This window comes from Piliocolobus tephrosceles, chromosome 13, assembly GCF_002776525.5.
Source record: "Piliocolobus tephrosceles isolate RC106 chromosome 13, ASM277652v3, whole genome shotgun sequence".
Classification (NCBI taxonomy): Eukaryota; Metazoa; Chordata; class Mammalia; order Primates; family Cercopithecidae; genus Piliocolobus; species Piliocolobus tephrosceles.
This window is the reverse complement of record NC_045446.1, coordinates 46,765,943-46,788,317: the sequence shown is the minus strand read 5'-3', so window position 1 is coordinate 46,788,317 and position 22,375 is coordinate 46,765,943. Positions and strand designations below refer to the sequence as shown.

Sequence of the window (22,375 nt, the reverse complement as noted above, 5' to 3'; positions counted from 1 at the left end):
CCAGCCCAGGTGACAGAGCCAGACCCTGTCTCTAACAAAAAAATACCATCACCCATGGACAAGTCACATCCCTGGTGAGCCAGCTTTCCTCAGAAGCAGCAGTGAGGAAGGGGAGGGCAATAGAGGCTTGCTGGGGTGCACTGGCCACGAATGACCCCAGGGCATGCCCACCACCCACCTGCAGCCAAGGCCCCGGGAGCCCACCAGGCTGATGAAGACCTTCTTCTCCTTGTTTTCCCGATTTCCGGGGGAGCCCAGGCTGCCTCGCCCCCCCTGAAAGGGAGATAGAAGCAGAATCTCTGAGTGTCCACATGCGTGCAAGCGGCCTCTTGAGCTCATGGGATCTGCAGGGCGAGCACTGCTGAACTCACACCAGCCAGATCATCATTCTGTCCCTGGGGATGTGTCTGCACCAGCCTGGCCTGGCTGAGGGCCACTGCCCCACAGCAGTGTGCGGGCTGCCCTGGGAGCCTGTGTGAAGTCCCTGAGAGTGCATCTCCAGAGCAAGCCCTCCCTTTAGGACTGGCCGCCCATCCTTGAAGATGACCCCACCCAAACCCCATCACAGGAGGTCTGGCCCTTACCCCAGATTCTGACACAAACTGATCCACATACTGCCACTTGAGGGGCTCATCAGGAGAGCTGATGGGAAGGGAAAATAGATGGAAGGATGGTTAGCGAGAGACATTTGAGGAACCAGGCCCCAAATCCAGATCCACCATGACTAGAGCCTCCAGCCTCCACTGGCCCAGGACCAGGGCTGGCATGGTGAGAGCTGGACCCCAGGGCTATACCAGGACCCTGGGCCCACAGGGAAGAGTCGGCCTGCAGAGGAGGGGCCTCTCACCTCTTCACGGGGATCAGGCCAATGTCTGTGGGAGAAAGGCACAGGGGTTAGGACAGCTCCTCCACCCTCCCTCCCGCCTACCGTCATGGAGCCCTGCCCTGCTCTGGTGTCACTCACGTCTCACTTTGATGGACACAGTTTTCTTGGTTCGGATGAGGTTGATGACCTCCTCATGGGTACAGCAGGAGATGGAATATCCATTGATCCGGACGATCTCGTCCCCTACCTTGACCACAGAGAGAGGCAGGGAGCACCGGGTGGAGGGAGCATCAGGCAGTGGGGCAGACTCACCACCAGATGCTCCCAGACTGCTATCCGGAAAAGGGAAGGGTGGCCATGCCATCCCCTGGAATAAGCCTTGATCTCATCCAACCCACCCTCCATCAGCCTGGGGGATCCCAGGTTCAGGTGGCATGTCCAAGCAGTCTTGCCGCCCCATTTTACAGATGGAGAAACCAAGACAGGGGTGAGGGGCACAGCAGGTGTGCAGCAGAGCTGGGAGAAGATCTCAGAACTCTCTGCACCCTGACCCTGGTGCCCCTTTCACTCCATTGGGGCACCATCAGATTCTGGATTCTATGCAAACGGTGACCTTTCACTCAGCTTTAAGCTACTCTTACTGGGACTTTGTCCCAACCCGCCCCTAGGAAGTTGGCTTCCTTTTTCTGCTAATTGCTACAACACTGTAACTGAGTCAGGGTGGGGACCTTCTGTGACTCCTGACCCAAGCTCACATCACCGACACACACACACACACACACGATTTTTTTTCCCCACCATATGGAAACTTGGTGAACATTTTAACTCTGCCGTGGCCCTGACCTCTGAATTCCTATTTTGGGAGCAAGCAAAGAACAGTGGATGAGCACAGGGCTTTGGCATCAGATGTGCTGGGTTCAAATCCCTTCTTTTATTATTATGAGCTGTGTGACCTTGAGCAAGTCTCTTGAACTCTCTGAACCTGTTTTCCTCGTCTGTAAGATGAGGAATACCAAGGTTGCTGTGAGAATTAAGTGAGCTTGTGCATGTAAAGCCAGCTAGTGCCTGGCACACAGTAAGCACTCAATACATGAGTGTTATTGTTATCATGAGTTAGTCCTGATCCCTGAATACTCAGCTCAGATCTCTCTTCTCAGGGCTTAGGCCACAGTGAATTGTGAGATAGGGACTCGGCCCTGGGCAGCCAGCCCTGGACACAGAGCCGTGGTGAGGTTGCCCCCTGCTGGACACTGCCGGCTCCTCCAGGCACCCTGACCCTGGGGATCAATTCTGGAGCTCCTCATTTAATAACCACAGAGCAGGAGGGACTCTCAGATGTCAGCTGAAACTGAGGCCCAAGGAAGTGAGGTTTTGTCCAAGGTCACACAGCCAGTAGCTGCAAAACAGAGACTGGCTCCTGGAGAGGTTCCTGTCTGAGGCCAGTGCAGGTCAGCTGGGGGCTTAACTCAAAACACACATGCTCACCCTTTGGAGACTTGCTGGCATACGTGAGGGACGCAAGCTGGACTCCCCGTGGACCGAGGTAGGTAGGGGCTGGGTGGACATACAGCCTCCGAGGGGTCCTCTAGGGTAACTCCTGTCTTCTACAGCACTCCCACAGAGTCACTTTCTCACTATTCCAAGGAACGCTTCCTTCCCACTGTGGGACACAGACCTCAGTCTTCCCAGGGACCTGACAGGAGTGACCAAGGACTCAAAATGGCACCAGAGTGGGGGCATACTAAAGAACCCTCTAGGTTTCTGGGAACATCTAATTCAAGGACAGTGGCCAGACTAACTCCTTCCACCTATTTTCCACGACAACCCTGCAGGTCAGGAATGTGTATCTCTGTTAATCGATGAGAAAACAGAGACTCAGAGAGGTAAAGTGACTTGCTCAAGGTTACCCCACTAGTAAACAGTGTCGTGGGGTTTGAAGTCAGGTCTCCCTGATAGACAAGTGGTGTTTCCTGGGTGTCTGGAAGCAGAAAAGAAGGGCACCCGGCCAAGCCTGGCTGCAATTCCCTGCATCCTGCCCTCTCTGGATCCTTGCCACCTGTCAGAGCCCTCAAGTCCCACACGAAGGCAGGCATTACACTGTCCATGTTATGACAGGGACAACCAAGGCACACAGAATAATTTTCTAGGCCTGGAATATACAGCAAGTTGTATGGTACAGGCTGCCTTGTGCAAGGCAGAGGACGTAGGTTAAGTTAGGATATTCTTGAAAAACAAAAAAACCCCTCAAGTATCTCCAGCAGGGAATAAGGGCAGAGGGGTGGATCCCCAGGACTAGGTCATGTGGGAGAGTCCAAGTCCACCACTGGGGACCCAGCCTCACAGGTCAAATCAGCACAGGTCTTTAGCCCAGCCAGGCTGTATCTGAACCTGCCCTCTCCTGCCTTCCAGCATCTTCTCCCAGCTGCCCTCAGGCAAGAGATCTCCCCAGAAACATGAATCCCAGACAGGTCAATGGATGCAGCCGTTTTTCCCCAAGCTCCTCTGAGTGAAGTTCCCTGTCTTATTCCTAAAGGGAATTTGCCCGGAACCTCAGTCGGAATGATTCCCACACGGCCCCTGGCTCAGGTTGCAGGATCAACTTTCCTTCCCTTCTTGCCCTGCGTGAAACCCTGTAAAGGGCCCTTTGTGCAAGGGACACGATGATACAACGATCTGAGGGACAGCGGCACAAAGGAGAGATAAACCCGTCAGCTAGAGAAAGGGCCGATAATTCATAAGCCTGAGAAAGAGCCAGGAAGGTAAAACTCTAGGTCTCATTAAAATACCCCAACGCCCCCAGTCATCGAGGCAGCATTGAGAACTGCTTGTCCTAGGAGAGCTCGCCCTGGAAAAAAGGCGGCCTCAGCTGACGCCAAGAGAGGAGCTCATTATGTGTTTTCTCTGGCTGGGTTTCTGAGCTGGAAAATGTGCCGCAGAGGAAAGAAATAATGAAGGGGCTGAAATTTCAGACACCACCAGTGAGCCGTGAGACAGGGATTTAGAACAAAGCAGTGTCTGTCAGCTCCCTGTTTCCACCCTCTATGCCCCAGTGTCTTGTACCATTAGCCTTTGAGCCCCTTGAAGCCCCAGCTTGGCAGCCCGGATTGGGGTGTTGATAACAAACCCGCTGGAAGCTCTTGGTGATGGTGGGAGGGCCTCCTTTATCTCAACACACAAAAACAGGGCCCTGGGCCCTGGGCTCAGGTAGGAGTGAGACCTGGAGTTCTGCCCATCTCTGCTCAGGCCCTGAGGTGTGGGGAGAGGCACCTGGGTTGCTGAAGAGAGATTTCTGGGCTTGGCCGTCAGGAGACCCAGTTTCTAATCCTGGCTTTGCCACTTACTGGTCTCTCAGCCTCTATTAATAATTCTGTAAAATGGGGATGATCCATTCAATGCATATAGCAAGGACTGCTTGTGAGAATGTGACTTGGCACATTCCAGGCGTTTCTTAAATCTCCCTCTGTCTGTTCACTTACCAGACTCACAGCATTTGTGTGCCAGGCCCTGCTATAAGCACTTTCTACTATTAATTCATTTACTCATACAACCTGACAAGGTAGACAGTACTATCAGCAACTCATTTTATAGATGAGGAAATTGAGGTACAGGGTTAAGTCATTCCACCAAGTCACACAGCCTAATGAAGAGAAAAGCCAGAATTGAACCCGGCTAACCCTGCTTCAGAGTCTGTGCTCTTTGGCATCACACTGCACCAGGCTTTCCTTCCCCCTGCTGGTAAAAGGCCACATGTCCAAAACTTCATGTGCCGGCGTCACTATGTTCCTCTCTTGGGGAGTAGGGGAGGTGGGGGGAAGTGCAGCGGCAGCAGTTGGAAGGAGGCAGCAGTTGGAAGGAGGCAGCAGCCAGGTTCCACTTCACTCAAGAAAACAGGCAATTGCCTGCAGCCTGATTTCTATGAGTCTAAGAACATCTGTCAGGATGCGCCAGCGTCTTCCTCACCCAAAGGCTCGGAAAAGTGGGTGACCACATTGTGCCACACCGCCTAGTGGATGAGTGAGGGGGAGGCAGGAGGTCTGAGGCCCTCGCTCCCCCTCCCTCTGGACGCTGCTTGCTCACCTGGAGCCCAACACTGTCTGCCTGACCACCTTTGATGAGGTGGGAGATGAAGAGCCCACAGCCAAACTCCAGGCCACCGCGCACGCTCAAGCCGAGGCCTTCGGGGTGCAGACGGTCCAGACGCACCTCCTTCAGCTTCCTGCCACACAGGAGAGGTCGGTGATGGTGCAGCCTGGCTGCCAGCACTGCCTCGCCCACTAGCAAGGAACTCTGTCCATCCCAGGGTGACCTCTCCACCCCCTGCCTCCAGCCTGGTGGCTTCTGCTGCACCTGGAGCGCCGGGGGGTCAGCTGATCATATTCCACCTGGTGCTTCAGTGGGATCAGGGGCCGAATGGCATCAAACAGAGGCAGGCGGCTGGGTTCGTTGATGACCAGCTTCAGGTCTCCCACGAGCACGGCCACGTCCATGGTCCTGTGGAGATGCCAGGAATGCCTGGAGCCTTACCCCTGGCCATGACCTCAGGGACCCAAGGATTCCAAGAGGAAGCCATTTCAGCCACTGGGCCCAGGCTTAGGAATGGAGGAGACCACTCCTGAAAAGCCCAGAGCCCTTCACACTGGGCCAGTGCCTGAGAAGGCTTTGTTCTCTCATAAAAATGCCCCCAGGAAACCAGCCCGCTAGGGATTGTTGACCCATTTTGCAGATGAAATGAAGCCAGGATTTCAAACTCAGCATGCCTATCTCTGATGTTGGGATCTTTCCAGAGGGGAAAGCTCTGTGTGAGATGCTAAGGACTCCTCACACACTCATCATCTCCACTTGTATCTACTGCTAAGCTCTATCAGTTTCACCTCACCACAGCTCACGTGCCTCCTCCCTCATGCTGTTCAGACCTTCGACTCCAGCTGCCTGCCCACGTACTCACTGTCATCTCGTCTTTTCTCAGTGTAAGGCACTCCCTGGCTTAAAACCTTTCGATGGCTCCTTACTGCCCAGAGGACAAAGTCCACTCTTCTCGGCATGCTCAGGGCCCTCCATGACCTGTCCCGTGGAGCTTCTCCAGCCTTGTGGCTATTTACAATCTCTGTGTCCTCCCAAGTCCTACTCCCCCAGATTACTTATCCCCAGTCACACCCTTGCTTTCATGCCTCCACACTTCAGCTAATGCTGATCGCTAATTCTGGAATGCCCTTCTCTGATATTCCACCTACCCAAATCTTTTTCTTTTATTATTTTTTTGAGACAGGGTCTTGCTGTCTTGCCCAGGCTGGAGTGCAGTGATGCGATCATGGCTCACTGTAGCCTTGACCTCCTGGGTTCAGGTGATCTTCCCACCTCAGCCTCTTAAGTAGCTGGGACTACAGGCACGCACCACCATACCCAGCTAATTTTTTGTATTTTTTTGTAGAGATGGGATTTCACCATGTTGCCCAGGCTGGTCTCTAACTCCTGGGCTCAAGCAATCCTTCTGCCTCAGCTTCCCAAAGTTCTGGGATTATAGGAATGAGCCACCGTGCCTGGCCTCAAATCTTTCTTATCCTTCAAAGCCTTGCTCAAGCCTTCCTGGTCCTTTCTCTTCCCTCTCAGTTGGAAAGGAAAACTCCTTTCTTCACATTTCTGCTTTTACCTCTACTTAGCAGTTATTTGATATAACTTACATTAGAGTTCTTTGTATTTGTAGTGTATGTTCATCTCCCCTCACCAGACCACAAGTTACTCAAGGAAAGAAAGAGGATCTAACTCATTTCCAGATTCTGCATAGTGCCCAGCAGTGGCAGGAGCTTATAAAGTATACAAAATGAATCAAAAAGCAAGTGGGTGATCAGAGACATCTGATGCAAGGGCTGTGGCCAGCTGGCATTTCTTGTTCTGTCCCAACAATCACACTCTATTGAATCTGTCTGGCTACTAGACAGCCTACTCCATCAGACTGTAAGCAACCTGAGAACAGAGACCAATCTGTCTTGCTCACAAGTATACCCCAGCCCCTAGCACAAAGCCAAGTCCAAAGTACTTGTGTAAATAGTTGCTGAAATGAGTGAATGCTATGTTCATTTGATTTCCAGGAGCAGTGAGCATCCACCCTCTGAGCTCCTCTGTCTCAGAACAACCCATCCCAGGGCTCCCTGAAGACAGAGGAACCCAAGTGGTCCACAGGATCTGGACCCAGCACACTTACTGGTGGTACATTCGCAGCACATCATAGAGATAGTCCTTCTCTGCATCATTTTCAATCAGAAAATCCACCTGGAAAATCCAATAGGAGAATCACAGTTCCAGGCTCAGCACCCTCCATAGCAGACCCCAGGGAGGAGAAGTCATCCCCAGCGGCCTCCCCAGCATCTTTTCAGGGCTGGAGTTGTGAGGAGAGGAGAGAAGCCACAGGCCAGACTGAGCCTCTGACCCCAATGCATCAGACCTATGCAGACCACCCCAACGTGGCCACAGGAGTACTGCTGCCCCTCCAGATGTGGCCAGGCACCCCTCGTCCCCTGGTGGGGCAATATGTGCACACACGGGGATGCACACACATATGTACATATGTGAATCCCCATGTGACACGACACGCTGCCATGGCAGTGCCGCTGCTCACCCCCATGGCTGTGTCATCCGTGGCCAGAAGAAGCCCACTGTCTTACCTGATGGTGGCTGTAGTGCCGGATAAATGCTTTCAGGAAGGATTTGGGCCACTCGCTCAGATAGCACATGCCACCCGCCAGAAGCCCCTTACCACCGAATTCTTCTGTAACATCAGTGCCAGGGGACCTTCACTCTGTCTTGTCCTGACCTTAGCTGGGTTGCGCTGAGTTCTGTCCACTAGTCAGTTTCCTGGCCACTCCTTCCCCCTCCCCAGGCCCCTGCACAAGCCCTGCAGGGGGAGAGTCAGGTTACATCATTTCAACTTTGTTGACGTCAATGGCTGGGACTCTAAGGTCGGGTTCAGGAGTTGTGTCATTAGCACTTCGATCCCAGTGGGAGGCCCTGAATTCCACTCCCTGACTTACCTCAGTGTGAATCTCTACCCTGTATCTTTGGGTCTCTCTTCAGCCCAAGAATGGGTAACAGAGCAAGATGGAAGCTTGAGGGGTCATTGGGTCCCTTTTTCCTCCAGCCTCCGGGCCCAGGGCCTCAGCCCTTCATAGAGAGGCTGCTGCTGGAAGTTGCAAGCTCTCCACTGACTGGTCCTCAGAAGAGGGCCAGAGCAGCGTTACCTCTTTCTGTGTTCTGGAAGACCAGGGCAGTCTGTCTGTCCCACCACAGAGGGGACACGCTGGGCCTAGCCCTTGGGATTTCTGGCTTGAACAGGGGCTACAGAATGCAAATTTCTGGCCTGGATCTGGCAGTACTTCCTTCCCTATAAAATCAGGCTGAGCATTTCATTAAAGGTGAGAATAACTTAGGAGGCTTGACTCGCAGCTTGGGTTTCAGTTGCTACAGAAGTTCAGCCCACCTGCTCCAAAAGGGCACCCTTGCTTTCTCCCTACCTCAGTGCAAGGAGTTCCCAGGTAGGGCTAGGCACGGTGGCTCACGCCTATAATCCCAGCACTTTGGAAGGCGGAGGTGGGTGGATCACCTGAGGTAAAGAGTTTGAGACCAGCCTGGCTAACGTGGTGAAACCCTGTCTCTATTAAAATACAAAAATTAGCTGGGCGTGGTGGTGTGCCCCTGTAATCCCAGCTACTTGGGAGGCCGAGGCAGGAGAATCACTTGAACTCGGGAGGCAGAGGTTGCAGTGAGCCAAGATCGCGCCACTGCACTCCAGCCTGGGTGACAGAGCGAAACTCTGTCTCAAAAAAAAAAAAAAAGAAAAAAAATGGAGCTCCCAGCTAGTTGACAAGAGATGGAAGCATCTGCTTGAGTGGGTGGTACTAAATCTTAGGGTGGGAGGCTGGCCTCTCATATGCACCACCTCTGAAAGCCCATCTCTCTACATAGCATGGATTCTCTCACCCACTCTGCTCAGGCCTGTGGGGTGGGGGTGCCTCCCTGAGACAGGCCTGGGCTGCCCACACTGGACTGTGATGGAGGAGTCTGAACACTCCTAGCAGCAAGGGCCAGAAATATCTTTATAAATTAAATCATGTCGCTTGCTTGTTCAATAGTTTCTTGTACCCCAAACCAAACCTAAATCCAAACTCCTTACCTTGACTTATCAAAGCCCAGTCTCCTTTCCTACCAGTCTTCCTGGCTACAAAGGCCTCCTTTCAGTTCTTTCCACAGGCCCAACGCTCTCAGGGCCTTCGTGTGTGCTGTTCCCTCTGCCGGGATTGCTTCCCCCACTTCCCTGCCTGGCTGCCTCCTTTCCAGAGAGGTCTTCCCTGCTCACCTACCCGGACAGAATCCACTCCTGCACCCCGGAGATGTTTCAATTCCGTCAAAGATCGATGACGATTTGTAATTTAAGGTTTGCTTTCTCTGTGAATTGTTTTCTCTGTCGCCTTTGCTGGATAGAAAAATCCCATGAGGAGAAAGATGAGGTCTATTTTGTTATAAATTCCTCGTGCCTAACACATAGTAAGCACTCAATAAAGAAGCAGTGAATGAATTTCTCTGCCTGCCTCCTGGTGTGCCCACATGGTTCAGGTAGGAGGGAGGTAACCATGGGAACAGCAGGGGAAGGGAAATGATTTTGCCCCCATAATCCCCCATGCGGTGGCACCAGGAGCTTTTCATGGGCTTTATTCCATTTGTTTATCACATGGGGGCCAATATTCTCACATCATGTGGCAGTTGAGGAAACTGAGGATCAGAGACATTAAGTCAACTCATCCAGTGTCCCACAGCTAATAAACAGAGCTGGGATGTGAACCCAAGTCTGACTCCAAAGCCCATGTTCTTTCTGCTATGCCACGACCATTGATTGTGACTCAGGCCTGGTAGGGGAAAATAACTCCCAAAGTCCCTTTAGGCCAAAATTTCAAACCCTTTGCTTTCCAGAACTCCTTTTCTATCTCTAAGCCCCACCTCTCTCCTCTGTACTGTTAAGAAAATACCTTTGGGTTGGTCTATAATGAGTGAGAAAATGGGACATCTTTTGAATGACTCTTTGAACCCAAGTGTTCTACTTTCTAAGGGGAGCATAAAAATCCCATCTGCTTTGGCTGGAGTGAGGACACCCTGACCAAAGACTTCTAGCCTGATTCTAACCCCGGGTGATGACACAAGAAAGAAGATGGGAGAGGGAATCTGTTACTGACTGAGGCCTTAGGACTGAAGTTCTCTCTTACCCCTCTTTGCAGAAATATATCCTACTGTAGCATTAGATTTCAGTAGTGAGGAACTGTCCTCCTTAGACCATGTTTATTGTGCATTAGGTGGAAAATTGAGGTAGAAGAGTAAGGTAACTTGCAATGTTAGGGTCTAGGGTTCTGTTTTTCTCCCTTCCCTGGGGCAAGTACAGATCACTTGGAGACGGTCTTGGTGGAAAGGAGCCTGTCTCTGCAGGTCCCAGGCTCCTGGCCCTTGTCAGCAGCCCTCCAGCACTGACCACTGCTCCCAGAGGTCTCATCCTACCTGTCTCCCAAGACAGCTGCAGAGCTCAGCTCTTCAGCCTCATGTCTACCCACTGTCACTGGTTAGGTCAGTCAAGCCCTGTCCTCAGTTCTGCCCTTGCTTACTTCTCCAGGGTCACCTCCACTACATCCCAAGTGGGACTCAGCTGCAGTGGAACAGATCCTTCCCCTGATACACTGAAATCTCCTTGTCCTCACTCAGAACATTCCATCTACCACTATGTCTGACTTGTCCATTTGAACAATTCTCTATAGACCATAATAGCTAACAGGAAAATAGATCTGGTTTATGTAGAATGCTCTTTACGTATGAATCTAAGTGATAAACCATCAAAAACTTGAAAACTAGTTACACAGGAGATCCTGCAAAGGGAGGGATCATTCTCCACCCAGAAATATCTTAGAGAGACTCAGAGAGAACAGCACTGCTTTGTTCTCTGACCATACCTGAATGAAACCACACACTCACACCTCACTCTTCAGGCATTAAAAGGCACCAAGAAAGAAAACTGAGAAAGATGGAAGTTTCTCTAAAGCCTGAACGTGCAGTAACAATACCACCATGACTTAAATTACTTTTTCTTTGTAATCTTCCCTCTGGTCCAAATCAAATTACTTTTCCAATATTAAAAAATTATATAGTGTCCTCTCTTCTGGAATTCTGCCTAGCACCAACCCGAGGGTCAGCTTTGGGGAGCCCCTGCTCTAGGGTGCTTTGTACCATTCTCCAGTACCCTGCGCTCAGGTACACACAAAGCGCCAGGCACGCAGTAGGTCTCCCACACTCCTTTCTTCCTTCCTTCCTTCCAAACATGTTCTTCGTTTCCCTGTGGAACCCAGAACCATGTCATGCACACAGGCGCACGGTGCCCAGTGGCGTCTGTTGATGAAACGTGAACTCTATTTGCTCTAGTCTAGAGCCTTTTTTCTGACCTGTTGGCCCAGGCCTGGGTCACCACCTTTCCATTGGTCCTCAGCACATATATTCTGGGTCTGCCTCCCCTTAGTTCACTTCCAATTCATCACAAAAATGTATGTCCCAGCGATTCTATCTATCCACAATGGATGGCTTCCCTCCTCTCATGTGAACCCTGCCTTCATTTCAGATGAGGCCCAAGTCCCCTCTTCTAGAGTCCAGAGCTTCCTCACCTGCCTCCCAGCCTAAGGCTCTTCCATCTGGCTCACTTATCCCAGCCAGCCTCTCCCTACTTACTGTCCACTGCCTGAGGAACTTTACATGTATTATCTTTAATCCCCTAAAAACCCTCTGAGGTGAACGTTATCATCCCCATTTTACAGATGAGGAAATAGAGGCTCAGAGAAGTGACAGAACTGAGACTCCAACCTACACCTGCTGGCTCCAAAACCTCTGCTTTTTTTCCTGAACTCATCCGTCTCAGGGGTTTAAATACCACTTACATCCCCAAGGACCTACTGGTGTTTATCTCCAGGCCAGACCTACAGCCTTCTCAGTCACCTCTAGCAGGTGTCTCAAGCTTACAGCATTCAAAGTGGAATGTTAGGTTTCCACCACCTCCTGCTCTGTCTCCACCAACCTGCTGCTTCCCCCCTAAATGTGAATTCACCCTTGATGCCTCTCTTTCTACACTCACAGCCAGTCCATCAGCAAAAACATGTATCCTGAATCTGACCCATTCTCACCCAAGTCCAAGCCCCTGCCTCTGGCCTGGGGTCCTGCAGGAGCCTCCTGACTGAGGTCCCTCTTCTACTCTTGGGCCCCTCAGTGGATTCTCTACAGAGCAGCCAGAACAATTCCTTTTAAATGTAAATCATTCACACTATAAGAAAATCCCAACCTACCCACGGCCTTTCAGGCCCCTATCACCCCTCTGACCCATTTCTCACCATTCTCCACTCACGATTCCTCTGGGACACGCTGTCCTACTTGCTGTTCCATACAGGCAGGCATCTGCTGGCCTCAGGGCCTTCGCACTTGCTGCTTCCACTCTGGGGAACGCTCCCCTACATGTATCCCCGTGGCTCCTCTCCTCACTTATTCCAGGTCTCTGCTCAGACGTCACCTCTTCAGAGAGGCCTTCCTGACTGCCCACCTTGTTACTTACTATCTCTCTCCCCATCTTAGTTTATTTCTTCATATAATTTATCACTACCTGGCATTACACGATACTTTTGTCGATTTCCTTTTAACTGTCTGTCTTCCCCACTATATACTGTCTAAGAGAGCAAGGGCATTATTTTGTTTTTCGATGCTTAGAGTACTGCCTGGCATATATTGAGAACTCAGTCAATATTTATTGCCTATGTGAATGAATGAATGATTAGCAAATTCCTAGAGAGTGGTAGCTGTTTCTGATCTTCTTATTCATCCCACCAGGTCATCCAATGCCTGGCCTCAGGCAGAGTACACAGCTATGCTCATAAATGCGTGACTGCTGAAGAGGCAATAAATACTTTTAAGCAAATGAGTAACCAAGCTCCTGCCATGTGCTGGTGCTGCGAACAGAGGAGCAGTCTCCTTTTGAAAGCTGCTTCTCTGAGGGAGAAAACAGTCTCTGACCAAGCCCTGCTCCCCCAAAACCTGGCCCAAGGTTGCTACTAGTTACTGGAAGGGCATGCAAGTGCTCCTGGCGACCTTGGGGTAACTTCACAAATCAAAAGGAGTCGATGCCTGGAGTCTGTTGGCTCACACTGGACACTCTGCAGGTATCAGTTGGAAACAGTGTGGTTACTGTGGGCCCAGAGCAGCCAGTACTTTAATTGCTAGTTTCTTGTCTGTCTTGTGAGGTACAAACTCCATCTCACAGCTGAAGAAACTAAAACTCAGGGAGAGTGGGTGGCTCAGCCAAGGTCTTCCTGACAGTAACAGGGCTAAGATATGGTCCCAGTTCTGCTAACTCCAGATGATAAACAACAGTGGACATTTGTTGAGGGCTCCCTAAGTGTCAGGGTCTATTTAAGCTCCCCACACACATGTAGATCTCATTCAACATTCATGATAACCTTATTAGTTAAATATTGTTATCTCTTTTCACAAATAAGAGCACTGAGGCACAGAGAGATTAAGTGAGTTGCTCAAGGTCACATAGCATTTTCCATTATAACACACACCTTAAATATTACCTCCAACAACCAAGGATTTAGATCATAAACCATTTCCTCCAAAACACTAAGGAAGGTACCCCTACAAAGCAAACAACAACAAGCTGTACATTTCTCCCAGCATATCTGAGTGCCTCCTCTCTATCCCCTGCTGCTTCATCCTCTCTCCCAGTTCCTGGATGATCCCCAACCTGGGAGGGGAAGGCTGTGGCTGTCTCCAAGGCAGCAGGGCACAAAGTCCAGCCTGGGCCTTGCCTAGCACATGGCACCTGCCCTACCGGCACACAGGGACATTAATAAGTAATGACTCTTGTGATGAGGAAGAGTAGGGCAGAGGAAACGTGGAGGTCTGAGGCCCTTTGAAGCCTGTGGGACCTGGGGAAGAGGAACAGGGCAAACCCAGGGTCTGCATCAGACACCAGGGACCCAGGAGATGATTCTTGCAAGAGAGACAGAGTAGGTACCCCACAGAGTGAAGGCAGAAGACCTGACATTATTTCAGGCCAGGGGCAGGAAAGTGAAATTCAACCCTGAGTCTTGGGGTGGGGGACGGAAGGCTGAGCTCCTTCAAACTGGGTTGCCTGAAATCTACACTCACAAAATGTCCTTAGCGGCTGAAATTTCTTCCGACATGTCTCTTTGCAACAGGATGTACCGGCGAATGCTGTCTCAAGCTCCCCTTGGCATTTGCCAGCCCCTAAATTCCTACTGAACTTCCAGCTATCGCCCACCCCTGGGAGCAGGACCAGGGATGCCCAAGACCTTGTTTACAGGAGCCTTCTGCCAGTTTGAGCTGTCCCTTTGTGCCCCTGCAAAAGCTTGGCCCCAACAGGCAGCACCCAGACATGGGTAATTACCAGGGTAGGGTCCGCTTCCCACCTACACCACCAGCAATTTGAGGGCACAGACTGGGTATAGCTGAGAGGATGCTCAAAACATGCTTATTAAATGAATAATTGACCCCGGGCCCTTGGCCCCAAGCCCCTGCGGCCCCTACACTGGCTGGCTCCTTGGGATCCTATGGGCCTCTCTATGGGAAGGAAGGGGTTAAGGATGCTGACCTCCCCTACCTGAGCTCAGTCCTCAGACCAGGAAGAGGTTTGGCTTGGTCTAAAGACACTGCACTCCCTGGGGTCTTTGGGAGAGCCTTGGGTCACACAGTTGTTAATAGTTACCTGCCCCTCAGGCAGGGCCTGTGGGGAGATCCAGATTCCACCCCCACCCTCCCAACCCTCCGTGGCTTCATCCCTAGACTCAGAGGCATCCTAAGGCCTGGTGAAGAGGTCGGCTGGATGTCTTTGATGACCCTCTCTGGTCTCAGGGTCTCAGCAGATTCTGCATAGCTTTGTGAATTGTTCTGGAAATGCCCTGTGTAAATCCCAGACCACCAGTGAGGCCCCTCACTGGGACACGCCAGGGTGGACCCGGCTCTGCCTGAAGGATCTGGCTGGCCAGAGCCCAGCTCCCACGCCCTCTGTACCTCCTCCCTTCCTCCCCACCGCACCCCGGTCAGCACCAGCTCCTCGGCTACTTCTTAGGCCCTAAGAAATGCCCTTAGGCAGGCAGGGCTCAAATGCTTCTAACTCAAGTCCTGAGGTCAAAAGGCAGAGAGAGAGACGTCTAGTTTCCCAACACTCACCTCTCAGATACTGCCCCAGACTCTCTCTACATGCCTCATCAGCCCTGAGCTGGGGGCACTAGGAAGGAGAGGGACTTGCCCACAAAGGGGGCACCTCAGAGAAGCGGCCAAGACTGGAAGGAATTCAAACCCCAGAGACGTCCCCGCCCCTGGAAGGCAGAGGGAGAAAGCTTGGCAGAAGATCGATCTGTTTAGCAGTCCCTGAGCCCGGAGTCCCAGTGTTCCCTCCCTCACTTTACTGGGGATCCCTGCTGCCAGTCAAACGACCCTCGGGTGTCCCAGCCCACCCAGAGCCATCAGGTGGGGTCGGAAAAGGGAGGGGCAGTGCCGGGGTGTCCACCCCTTACCCACCGCGCCCAGGACTCCGGAGTCCCAGAAGCCTGGGGCACCCCGCAGCTCTGACCTTATGCCGGAATTCTCGGGCCACTTTTCGGTCCATGGCTGGGCCAGGTCCAGCTGTGTCGTTGAACGACCCGTTCCTTCGGGTGCCCGGCTGCCAGGAGCTGGAAGGAACCGCGACCGCGACCCGGGCAGCCGCCCTCGGAGCTGGGGACCGGGCCTGAGCGTGGAGGGGCGGGGCCGGGCCGCTGTGGGGCGGGGCCGCTGAGGCTAGAGTTGCAGGTGCTCCATCATCGCCTCCCACTGAAGCCTGGGAGCAAATGGGCCCCAGTGTGCCTATGGGCCTGCGGTGGCAGTAGCTGGGCTTCAGGCTGGTATTTCTCTTGACGTTGAACCTGATCACATGCGTTGAGGAAGAAGATCGTGGAGATGTAGGGAGGAGGTTTGGGACTTTTTGTGAGGACCGGAATAGAGGGATCCGGAAACCATTCACACAGGTGGGCAGGGGGCGGGGCAATCTAGTCCGTTTTCTCTGGATTCTCAGGAGGGCTCATGGCCCTCCTGGACTGTCAGCCCTTGCTACGCCTTCACCTTCAGCGTACCTTCCGTCCTAGCTTCCTCCTGCACTTTTCCACCAGGGAGAAATCAATCCTTGTTCTGTGAATTCCTTGGGGGCAGGGCCGGCTTTTACTGTGGGCCGCAGGGGTCTGAACCAGTGGGTGTGGGAATGCCCTCTCAATCGATTTCCCCTCCCACCTTCCCTAACACCTCCACCCCCAACAAAACAAGACAAAACAAAACCAAACCCAACACACTCCCATATCCATCGAAGCCTGGCGGAGCCTGGCAGTGACATTTTGATCTATGGCTGACCTTCACCCAGGGCCCACACCCTCTGGTTCATTTAATTCAATTTGGCCAACATTTGCTTAACTCCTAGGTCTGGTGCTGGGTGCAAAGACAATGATGAACCAGGCCTGGAAAGGAATGAAAGGAAAGAGGAGCTAGGAGAGGGGTGATAAAAACGTGTAAATCAGGGGCTGTTAAGTATGGGGCTTGTGCCTGAACTTAACCCAGGGAGGCACCTGCGCCCTTTGCACCCTGTCAAGCGCAGGGGCAGGGAGATGGACAGCAGCTTACATCAGGTAACCACTTACAATTGTAACTTTGGGGCACCTAAACACCCCTCTGCATCCCTTTCCCCAACAGCTGAAGTTTTACAAGCACACTATTTTTGTTTGGGCTAAATTATTGCCTAGTTTAAAATGTAAATCCCTCTTGAAGAAGAACCTTAAAATATGATCTGTTTTCTCACCTTAGTATTAACTACTAAGTCAGTGATAAAAGGGAAAGACTTGTGGGATTTTTGAATGGTCCAGAAAAGGCCACACAAAATGCATTGCCCTCTGACTTACTTCATTGATTCTCTACATTGAAAAAGAATGTCATATGGCTGTTTATTTTGTATTTAGAATCCTGGCAGAGGTGAGTGAATGTCCTTACCCAGGAGAATGCTGTTCACCTGCCACCCCAATCCTTATTTTACACTGGCCACACCCCCACAGACTCCCTCCACCTTAAAATGCCCCCCGCTTTATTTTGAGAATAGCATTGAGACCTGGTTCTCCTTTCCATGAATTTTTGTTTTCAAGCTTCCTTGGAGACAATCAGCTTTTGCCTGTTCCTTAACCAGTGTTCCTTAAGGCTCCATCCCTAGGTCTTTCCTCTTCATCTTCCCATCTGTGCCCCTAGCTTCCTCCTGTGTGAAGATAGCTATGTGTGCTTTCTTTACCACTATATGCCTAGAACAATGCATGACATGGAATCAATGCCAAACAAATTTGTTGAGTGAATGAATGAATGAATGAATGCATCTCAAATCTATGCCCTTGCCTAGGAGTCTACTGGGGCCAATACCACCACCACCACCGCCACCATCATCATCCTATGTAAGACCTGGCATTTAGTTGGTGTTCCCTAAGTGCTGATGAAGTGAAAGATGCACAGGTTCCCCAGGTGCTCAGTCCCATGTTTTCACCATTTTAAAATTCCTCCTGGGCAGACAGTGGACCTTGTTCACACATATAAAATTGTTTTGTCAAAGTTTGGCCTTGATGGTGGCAACAACATAGGAGTATGAAACACATTCATTGTTCAGTTGTCATTTCCTGAGCTAGGGCAGGAGATGGTGCTGGGCATTCGGAGGACTAAGGCATGATTCATTCCTTAGAGGTGCTCAAAACTGGCCATAGGATAGGGATGTGGAGACCCAGGTGGAAGCTGAGGTGGGGCGTGGTGGGAACATAGGCTAGGACTCCACAGGCTCTGCTATTGACCACTGACCCCTGAGTGGCATGTCCCAGGACTGCAGCATGGCCCTCTGTAAAAGGAGAGGATAGGGTCAGACTCATACCCGCATCTTGGGTCTCTGGTATTGGGCTCCCAGGACCCAGGTGAGGGGAGCTGGAGTTTGCACAGGCTACCTCTTTGCTCCCCTAGAGAATTTAGGGCTGAATAATCTGAATCCAACCTCCCTGGGGAGGAGAAGCCACAGGCCATAGCAGAGGCTGGGCTATGGACAGGAGCCTAAATTATGGTAATAAGCTGGGCACTCCTGTCACTCTATAGTTCGGGGAGGAGCTGAGAGCCTGGGAGGAGGGGCTAAGGGAGCTCTGGGGCATGAGAGCAAGAGGGACCTCAGCTGCAGAGTGGAGGTGTGACCCTGCCTTGGCCCGGGGAAGCACCTCAGGAGGCTGGCCCTGCGCTCAAGTCCCCCAATCCCCTCGCGTCCCTATGGGAGTCCTGGTGTCTGTGCTCTGCTGGCTGCTTTGTGTCTGGCTGCCCTGGGGTGAGCCGGCAGCCGAGTCCCTGCAGGTGCAGCGTCTCGGTGAGAGGGTTGTGGACTCAGGGAGGCTGGGGGCTCGAGGAATGAGAAACGTTAAAGGAATGAGGAACTGGCCGGGGCAGGTTGGAGAGAGGGAGGAAAGAGAGGTTTGAGGGACAGCAGAGGGACCCCCAGGAGGAGCGGTCAGGGTAGGAGGGACCCCGAAGCCAACAGAGGCAGGCCTATGACCGTGAGGGGAGAGTCTCAAGCGAGGCTGGGTGGAGGAGACCTGAGATGGGGAACTAGAGAGTGCTAGGGGCCAAAGAGTGAGAGGAAAGGGGGAGATCCTGGCTGGAGAAGGGTCATCAGGAAGGGAGAGGAAGGATTTGAGAAGGCTGCAGGGAGGGAGAATGGGGGAATTCCCAGTAGTGTGGGAGAGGCTTTCTAGCAGTGCGGCCAGATGATGGGAGGCCCCAACAGAGAGAAGCACAATTTGAGTGGAGAATAATCCCCCTCCCCAGCTGCAGCACCCGCTCCGTGGGGCAGTGCAGAGCCACAGCCAGAGCCAGCCGGGGAACTCAGGTGAGTAGGCTGAGCTGTGGCGGCCCCACCCACAGCTCCCATCTGTGTTTCTGGCATCAGCCACCCCAGGGCTTTAGCACTTAGGGTGGGATAGGCCTGGGGACTGCAGGGAGGCATAATCCATCCTAGCTACCAATCCATGCCAGACTTGTTTTTCCTCCAGCAGCAGCCACCAGGAGGTGACCCTTGCCATGGGAGACACCATTACAGTGATGGGAGGCCAGGTAAGGGGGGTCTGGGGAGGGGGGTTCATTGGGCAGGAGCTCATGTCTGTCTGGATTTGAGGCTGGCAGGGAGCTCTGTAGGTTACAGGAGGGGTCTCTGGAGTTGTTCAGAAGGGAACAAACAGGTTCCTGGTATGTGTCTGAGGTGTGCAAGTTCATAAATCCCTACTATTCTTTTTAATCTCTTGGAGGTCTGTAGCCCAATCTTTTTTTTTTTTAGGAGAGCTGGCCACCAGGGCTCTTTCAGGAGAGAGCTGAGCTCTCCTTTCTGGCAGGTAAAAGTAGAAAGATGAACGTTTAGAAGTATGGAGTTCTCTTTTCCCTGACTGACCTGCGAAGGCCCTCAACCGTGTCAGAGGCCCCTCTCCATACCCTGAGCAGAGCCTCAGGAATGCAAGCAAGACAAAAACTAGGCCACCTGGTGGAAGTTGCAAGGAAGGTTTGGTTGAGAAGCAGAGCCCTGAACTCTTATCTTTTGAGCCTTTTTTTTCCTTTTTTTTTTTTTTTCTTGAGTCGGGATCTTGCTCTGTGACACAGGCTGGAATGCCGTGGCATAATCATAGCTCACTGCAGCCTCGATTTCCTGGGTTCAAGTGATCCTCCTGCCTCAGTTACCTGAGTAGCCAGGACTATAGGTGTGTGCCACCAGGCCTGGTTGACTTTCAGTATTTTTGGTAGAGACAGAGTCTCACTATGTTGCCCAGGCTGGTCTTGAACTCCTGGCCTCAAGTGATCCTTCTGTGTCAGCCTCCCAAAGTGCTGGGATTAGGCATGAGCCACTGAGCCCGGCCTCTATCCTTTGAGTCTTGATCATTCCATTGCCCATCTTCCCAGGGTCCTCTGTGTTTGTGGGAGAGGCGGCAGTTTTGTTTTCTCCCTTTGGCAAACTTCTTTGGTCTCTGGATCAGGTGACTCAGGTCTACTTTCTAATCCTGGCCCACATTTGTCTTCCTCTTTCTATAACTATGGATGGACTATAAATTCCACTCACCTGCAGCTAGGTCTCCCAAAGCAACTGAGCCGCAGCTCAAGTGCCCCAGCCCCAGCGGTCAGCTCTGGGGAGCCCCTTGAGCCAGCAGGCTGGGGAGAATCGTTTATAACAGCAATGAGTCCCAACTCCTGCCCCTTGGAAATAGACATGAAGGCCCCAAGATGGAGTGAGGGGGGATGGTGTGGGCGTGCTTCTTCTCTGATGTGGATTTCCTGAGTCTTTTACTTCTTCTTTGCCCACTCTTCAGGCCCTAAGATTTAGAATCACAGTCAAATACTGTTTGAGTTGGAAGGTAATGGAGTCATTTTTTTGTAAGTAGGGAAACTGAGGTGGGTGGATGACTTGCGGGGGCCCCACAATGAGCCGGTGGAGCAGTCTCCTGGCAGAGCCAGGCTGCGCACACAGGACTTCAGGAATCCCTGTGTTTTAGTGAGGGAGATGACCCTTCTCCAAACACTTCAGTTCCCGGCAGGCATCCTCCCGTGCTGGTTTCCAGGGTAGGCATCCCCCCTTTTCCTTGGCGAAGGGTCATAAGTGAGTGGACCAGGCAACCTGGGGAGGTTTCTCACACTGCTCCTTAGAGCAACAAGGAATTAAAATGGCCTCCCTCTAAGGTGACAGGAGTTGGGGGTGGGGACTGAGGCCCATGTACCAGGAATACTTCGAGGGCTCCTGTTTGGAATGCCCTCTTCAAGAAGTGGGGGTGGGCCGCAGACCAGTAGGCAGCCAATCTTCATTTCAGTGCTGTCCTGCTTCTACAGAGCTCAACCATTTTCTAGAGAATTCTTGTAGACAGGGGTCCATGAACTTGGATGGGGAAAAATAAAAACACATTGTTATTTACAGAAACCTCAATCCAACTGAAATTCAGCATCCCTTTCAATTATTATTATAGTCTACAAACCACAAGAGTATTTGCAGTGTTTTTGACTGTCACCAATAGACATCACAGATATTTTCCAACCACTTATAGATGTTGCTGTCTCAAGATATCATTTGTGTTCATCATTACTTCAAAATTTTGGCAGGGATAAGGCCCACTGCTAGATCTTTTATTTAATGAGTTATTAAAGAAGCACGAATATTACTAACTTACACATTTTATAAAATATTTTCATAAAATGATATTGCGATATAAGTGATTTCCTTTGTAACCTTATCCTTTATTTTGTGTTTTTAAAAGCATTATCCTGAGAAGGTGTCCACATAAGTTCACTGGATTATCAAAGGGGTTCATGGCATGAAAATGATTAAGAGTGCCTTATTGATTAGCCCCTGAAGGCTAATCATTTGGACAGGATTTAAGGAATCCTTTAGAAAATGGCTTTGACTCTGCATCAGGGGTTGTCTCATCCTCATAACTCATTTATCTGAGAGGCCACATCTGAAGTGGGAGTGCAGACTGAAGACACGAAGACTGAGTTTAATTACAGCTCTCTGGTGGCTACAGGATGTGGGTTGTTTCCTGTGACCCTGCCCTCTCCTATTTCCTGTCGTCTCTGAGGGCCCCATAAGATAGGTTAGTCCCCAGGTGGGAAGCCTGACTCCTGGGGCTGGGCCTGGGTCGGCTGGGTAAGGATTGCTAGGGAGAATCCAGGAACCAGGGACCAATGTAGGTGAGGACACCGAAATCTGGCTAAGATGTGAGAAAGACCTTGAAGATGAAGGGTGTGAGTGTCAGGGACGAGGTGGCCAGGCTGTGCCTCCCAGGGCAGGGCCAAGAGCTGAGGTTAGCTCTAGGCAACAAGGGCCTGAATATTTCCTACGTTCAAGTCCTTTGCCAGATGACAATGAGGGAGGATGACATGTGAGGTAAGTACCCACATTGCAATTTGTGGCTTGTTGGCCCTGTGAACAAGCACATAAGCTCCACGAGGGCAGGGACTCTGCCCTGTTCACTACACCTAACATGATGCTTGGCACATGGTTCTGGGGATGTCATACAAATGAGGCTGAGCCTCTGAGGGAGGAGGAGCCAACTGTGCCCAGGACGCCTGTACTAGGTGACATCAGACACCTTGGACTGGAGTTCTGAGAGGGCCAGTGTCTAAGTCATCTAGTCATGTGGTGACTGAACACCCATGTTGTTAGACAGTCCTGATTTCAGGTGGTTTATGTCTGGAGGACCATGCTCTGGGAGTTCTATCTGGAAAATAGGGCTTCTTAGCCACACTCGGCCTGTCTCCTCCTTAGATCTGAGGTGTCAGGGCGGGAGTCCTGACTGGGAGCTGAGTTGTGAGGACAGTGGGAGTTGTGAGGATAGTGGGAGTTGTGAGGACAGGGGGTGTTGGTCTGTGGGAGCTGAGCTGTGAGGACAGGGGGTGTTGGTCTGTGGG

The 22,375-nt window shown here is 51.7% G+C and overlaps 2 protein-coding genes across 9 annotated transcripts in view; one reads left to right on the top strand and one right to left on the bottom strand.

Moving 5' to 3' along the window:
• Positions 1 to 15,649, bottom strand: part of USH1C (USH1 protein network component harmonin) — a 47,818-nt gene extending 32,169 nt beyond the window's left edge. For all 4 annotated transcript variants that reach the window (XM_023230841.2, XM_023230842.2, XM_023230843.2 and 1 more), the window contains exons 1-8: positions 15,483 to 15,649; positions 7,026 to 7,093; positions 5,174 to 5,317; positions 4,904 to 5,042; positions 965 to 1,073; positions 848 to 872; positions 585 to 642; positions 179 to 273 (exon numbers count right to left, since the gene is read on the bottom strand). In XM_023230841.2, the coding sequence (XP_023086609.1) occupies positions 179 to 273; positions 585 to 642; positions 848 to 872; positions 965 to 1,073; positions 4,904 to 5,042; positions 5,174 to 5,317; positions 7,026 to 7,093; positions 15,483 to 15,518 (674 nt within the window). In that variant the 5' untranslated portion in view covers positions 15,519 to 15,649. The remainder of the gene's footprint in view (positions 1 to 178; positions 274 to 584; positions 643 to 847; positions 873 to 964; positions 1,074 to 4,903; positions 5,043 to 5,173; positions 5,318 to 7,025; positions 7,094 to 15,482) is intronic.
• Positions 15,650 to 18,103: 2,454 nt separating this feature from the next.
• Positions 18,104 to 22,375, top strand: part of OTOG (otogelin) — a 101,098-nt gene continuing 96,826 nt past the window's right edge. For 4 of the 5 annotated variants that reach the window (XM_026454041.1, XM_031933796.1, XM_031933797.1 and 1 more), the window contains exons 1-3: positions 18,146 to 18,305; positions 18,764 to 18,824; positions 18,988 to 19,048. In XM_026454041.1, the coding sequence (XP_026309826.1) occupies positions 18,212 to 18,305; positions 18,764 to 18,824; positions 18,988 to 19,048 (216 nt within the window). In that variant the 5' untranslated portion in view covers positions 18,146 to 18,211. Of the gene's footprint in view, positions 18,306 to 18,763; positions 18,825 to 18,987; positions 19,049 to 22,375 lie in introns of all 5 variants that reach the window. The other variant, XM_026454042.2, reaches the window with a different exon arrangement.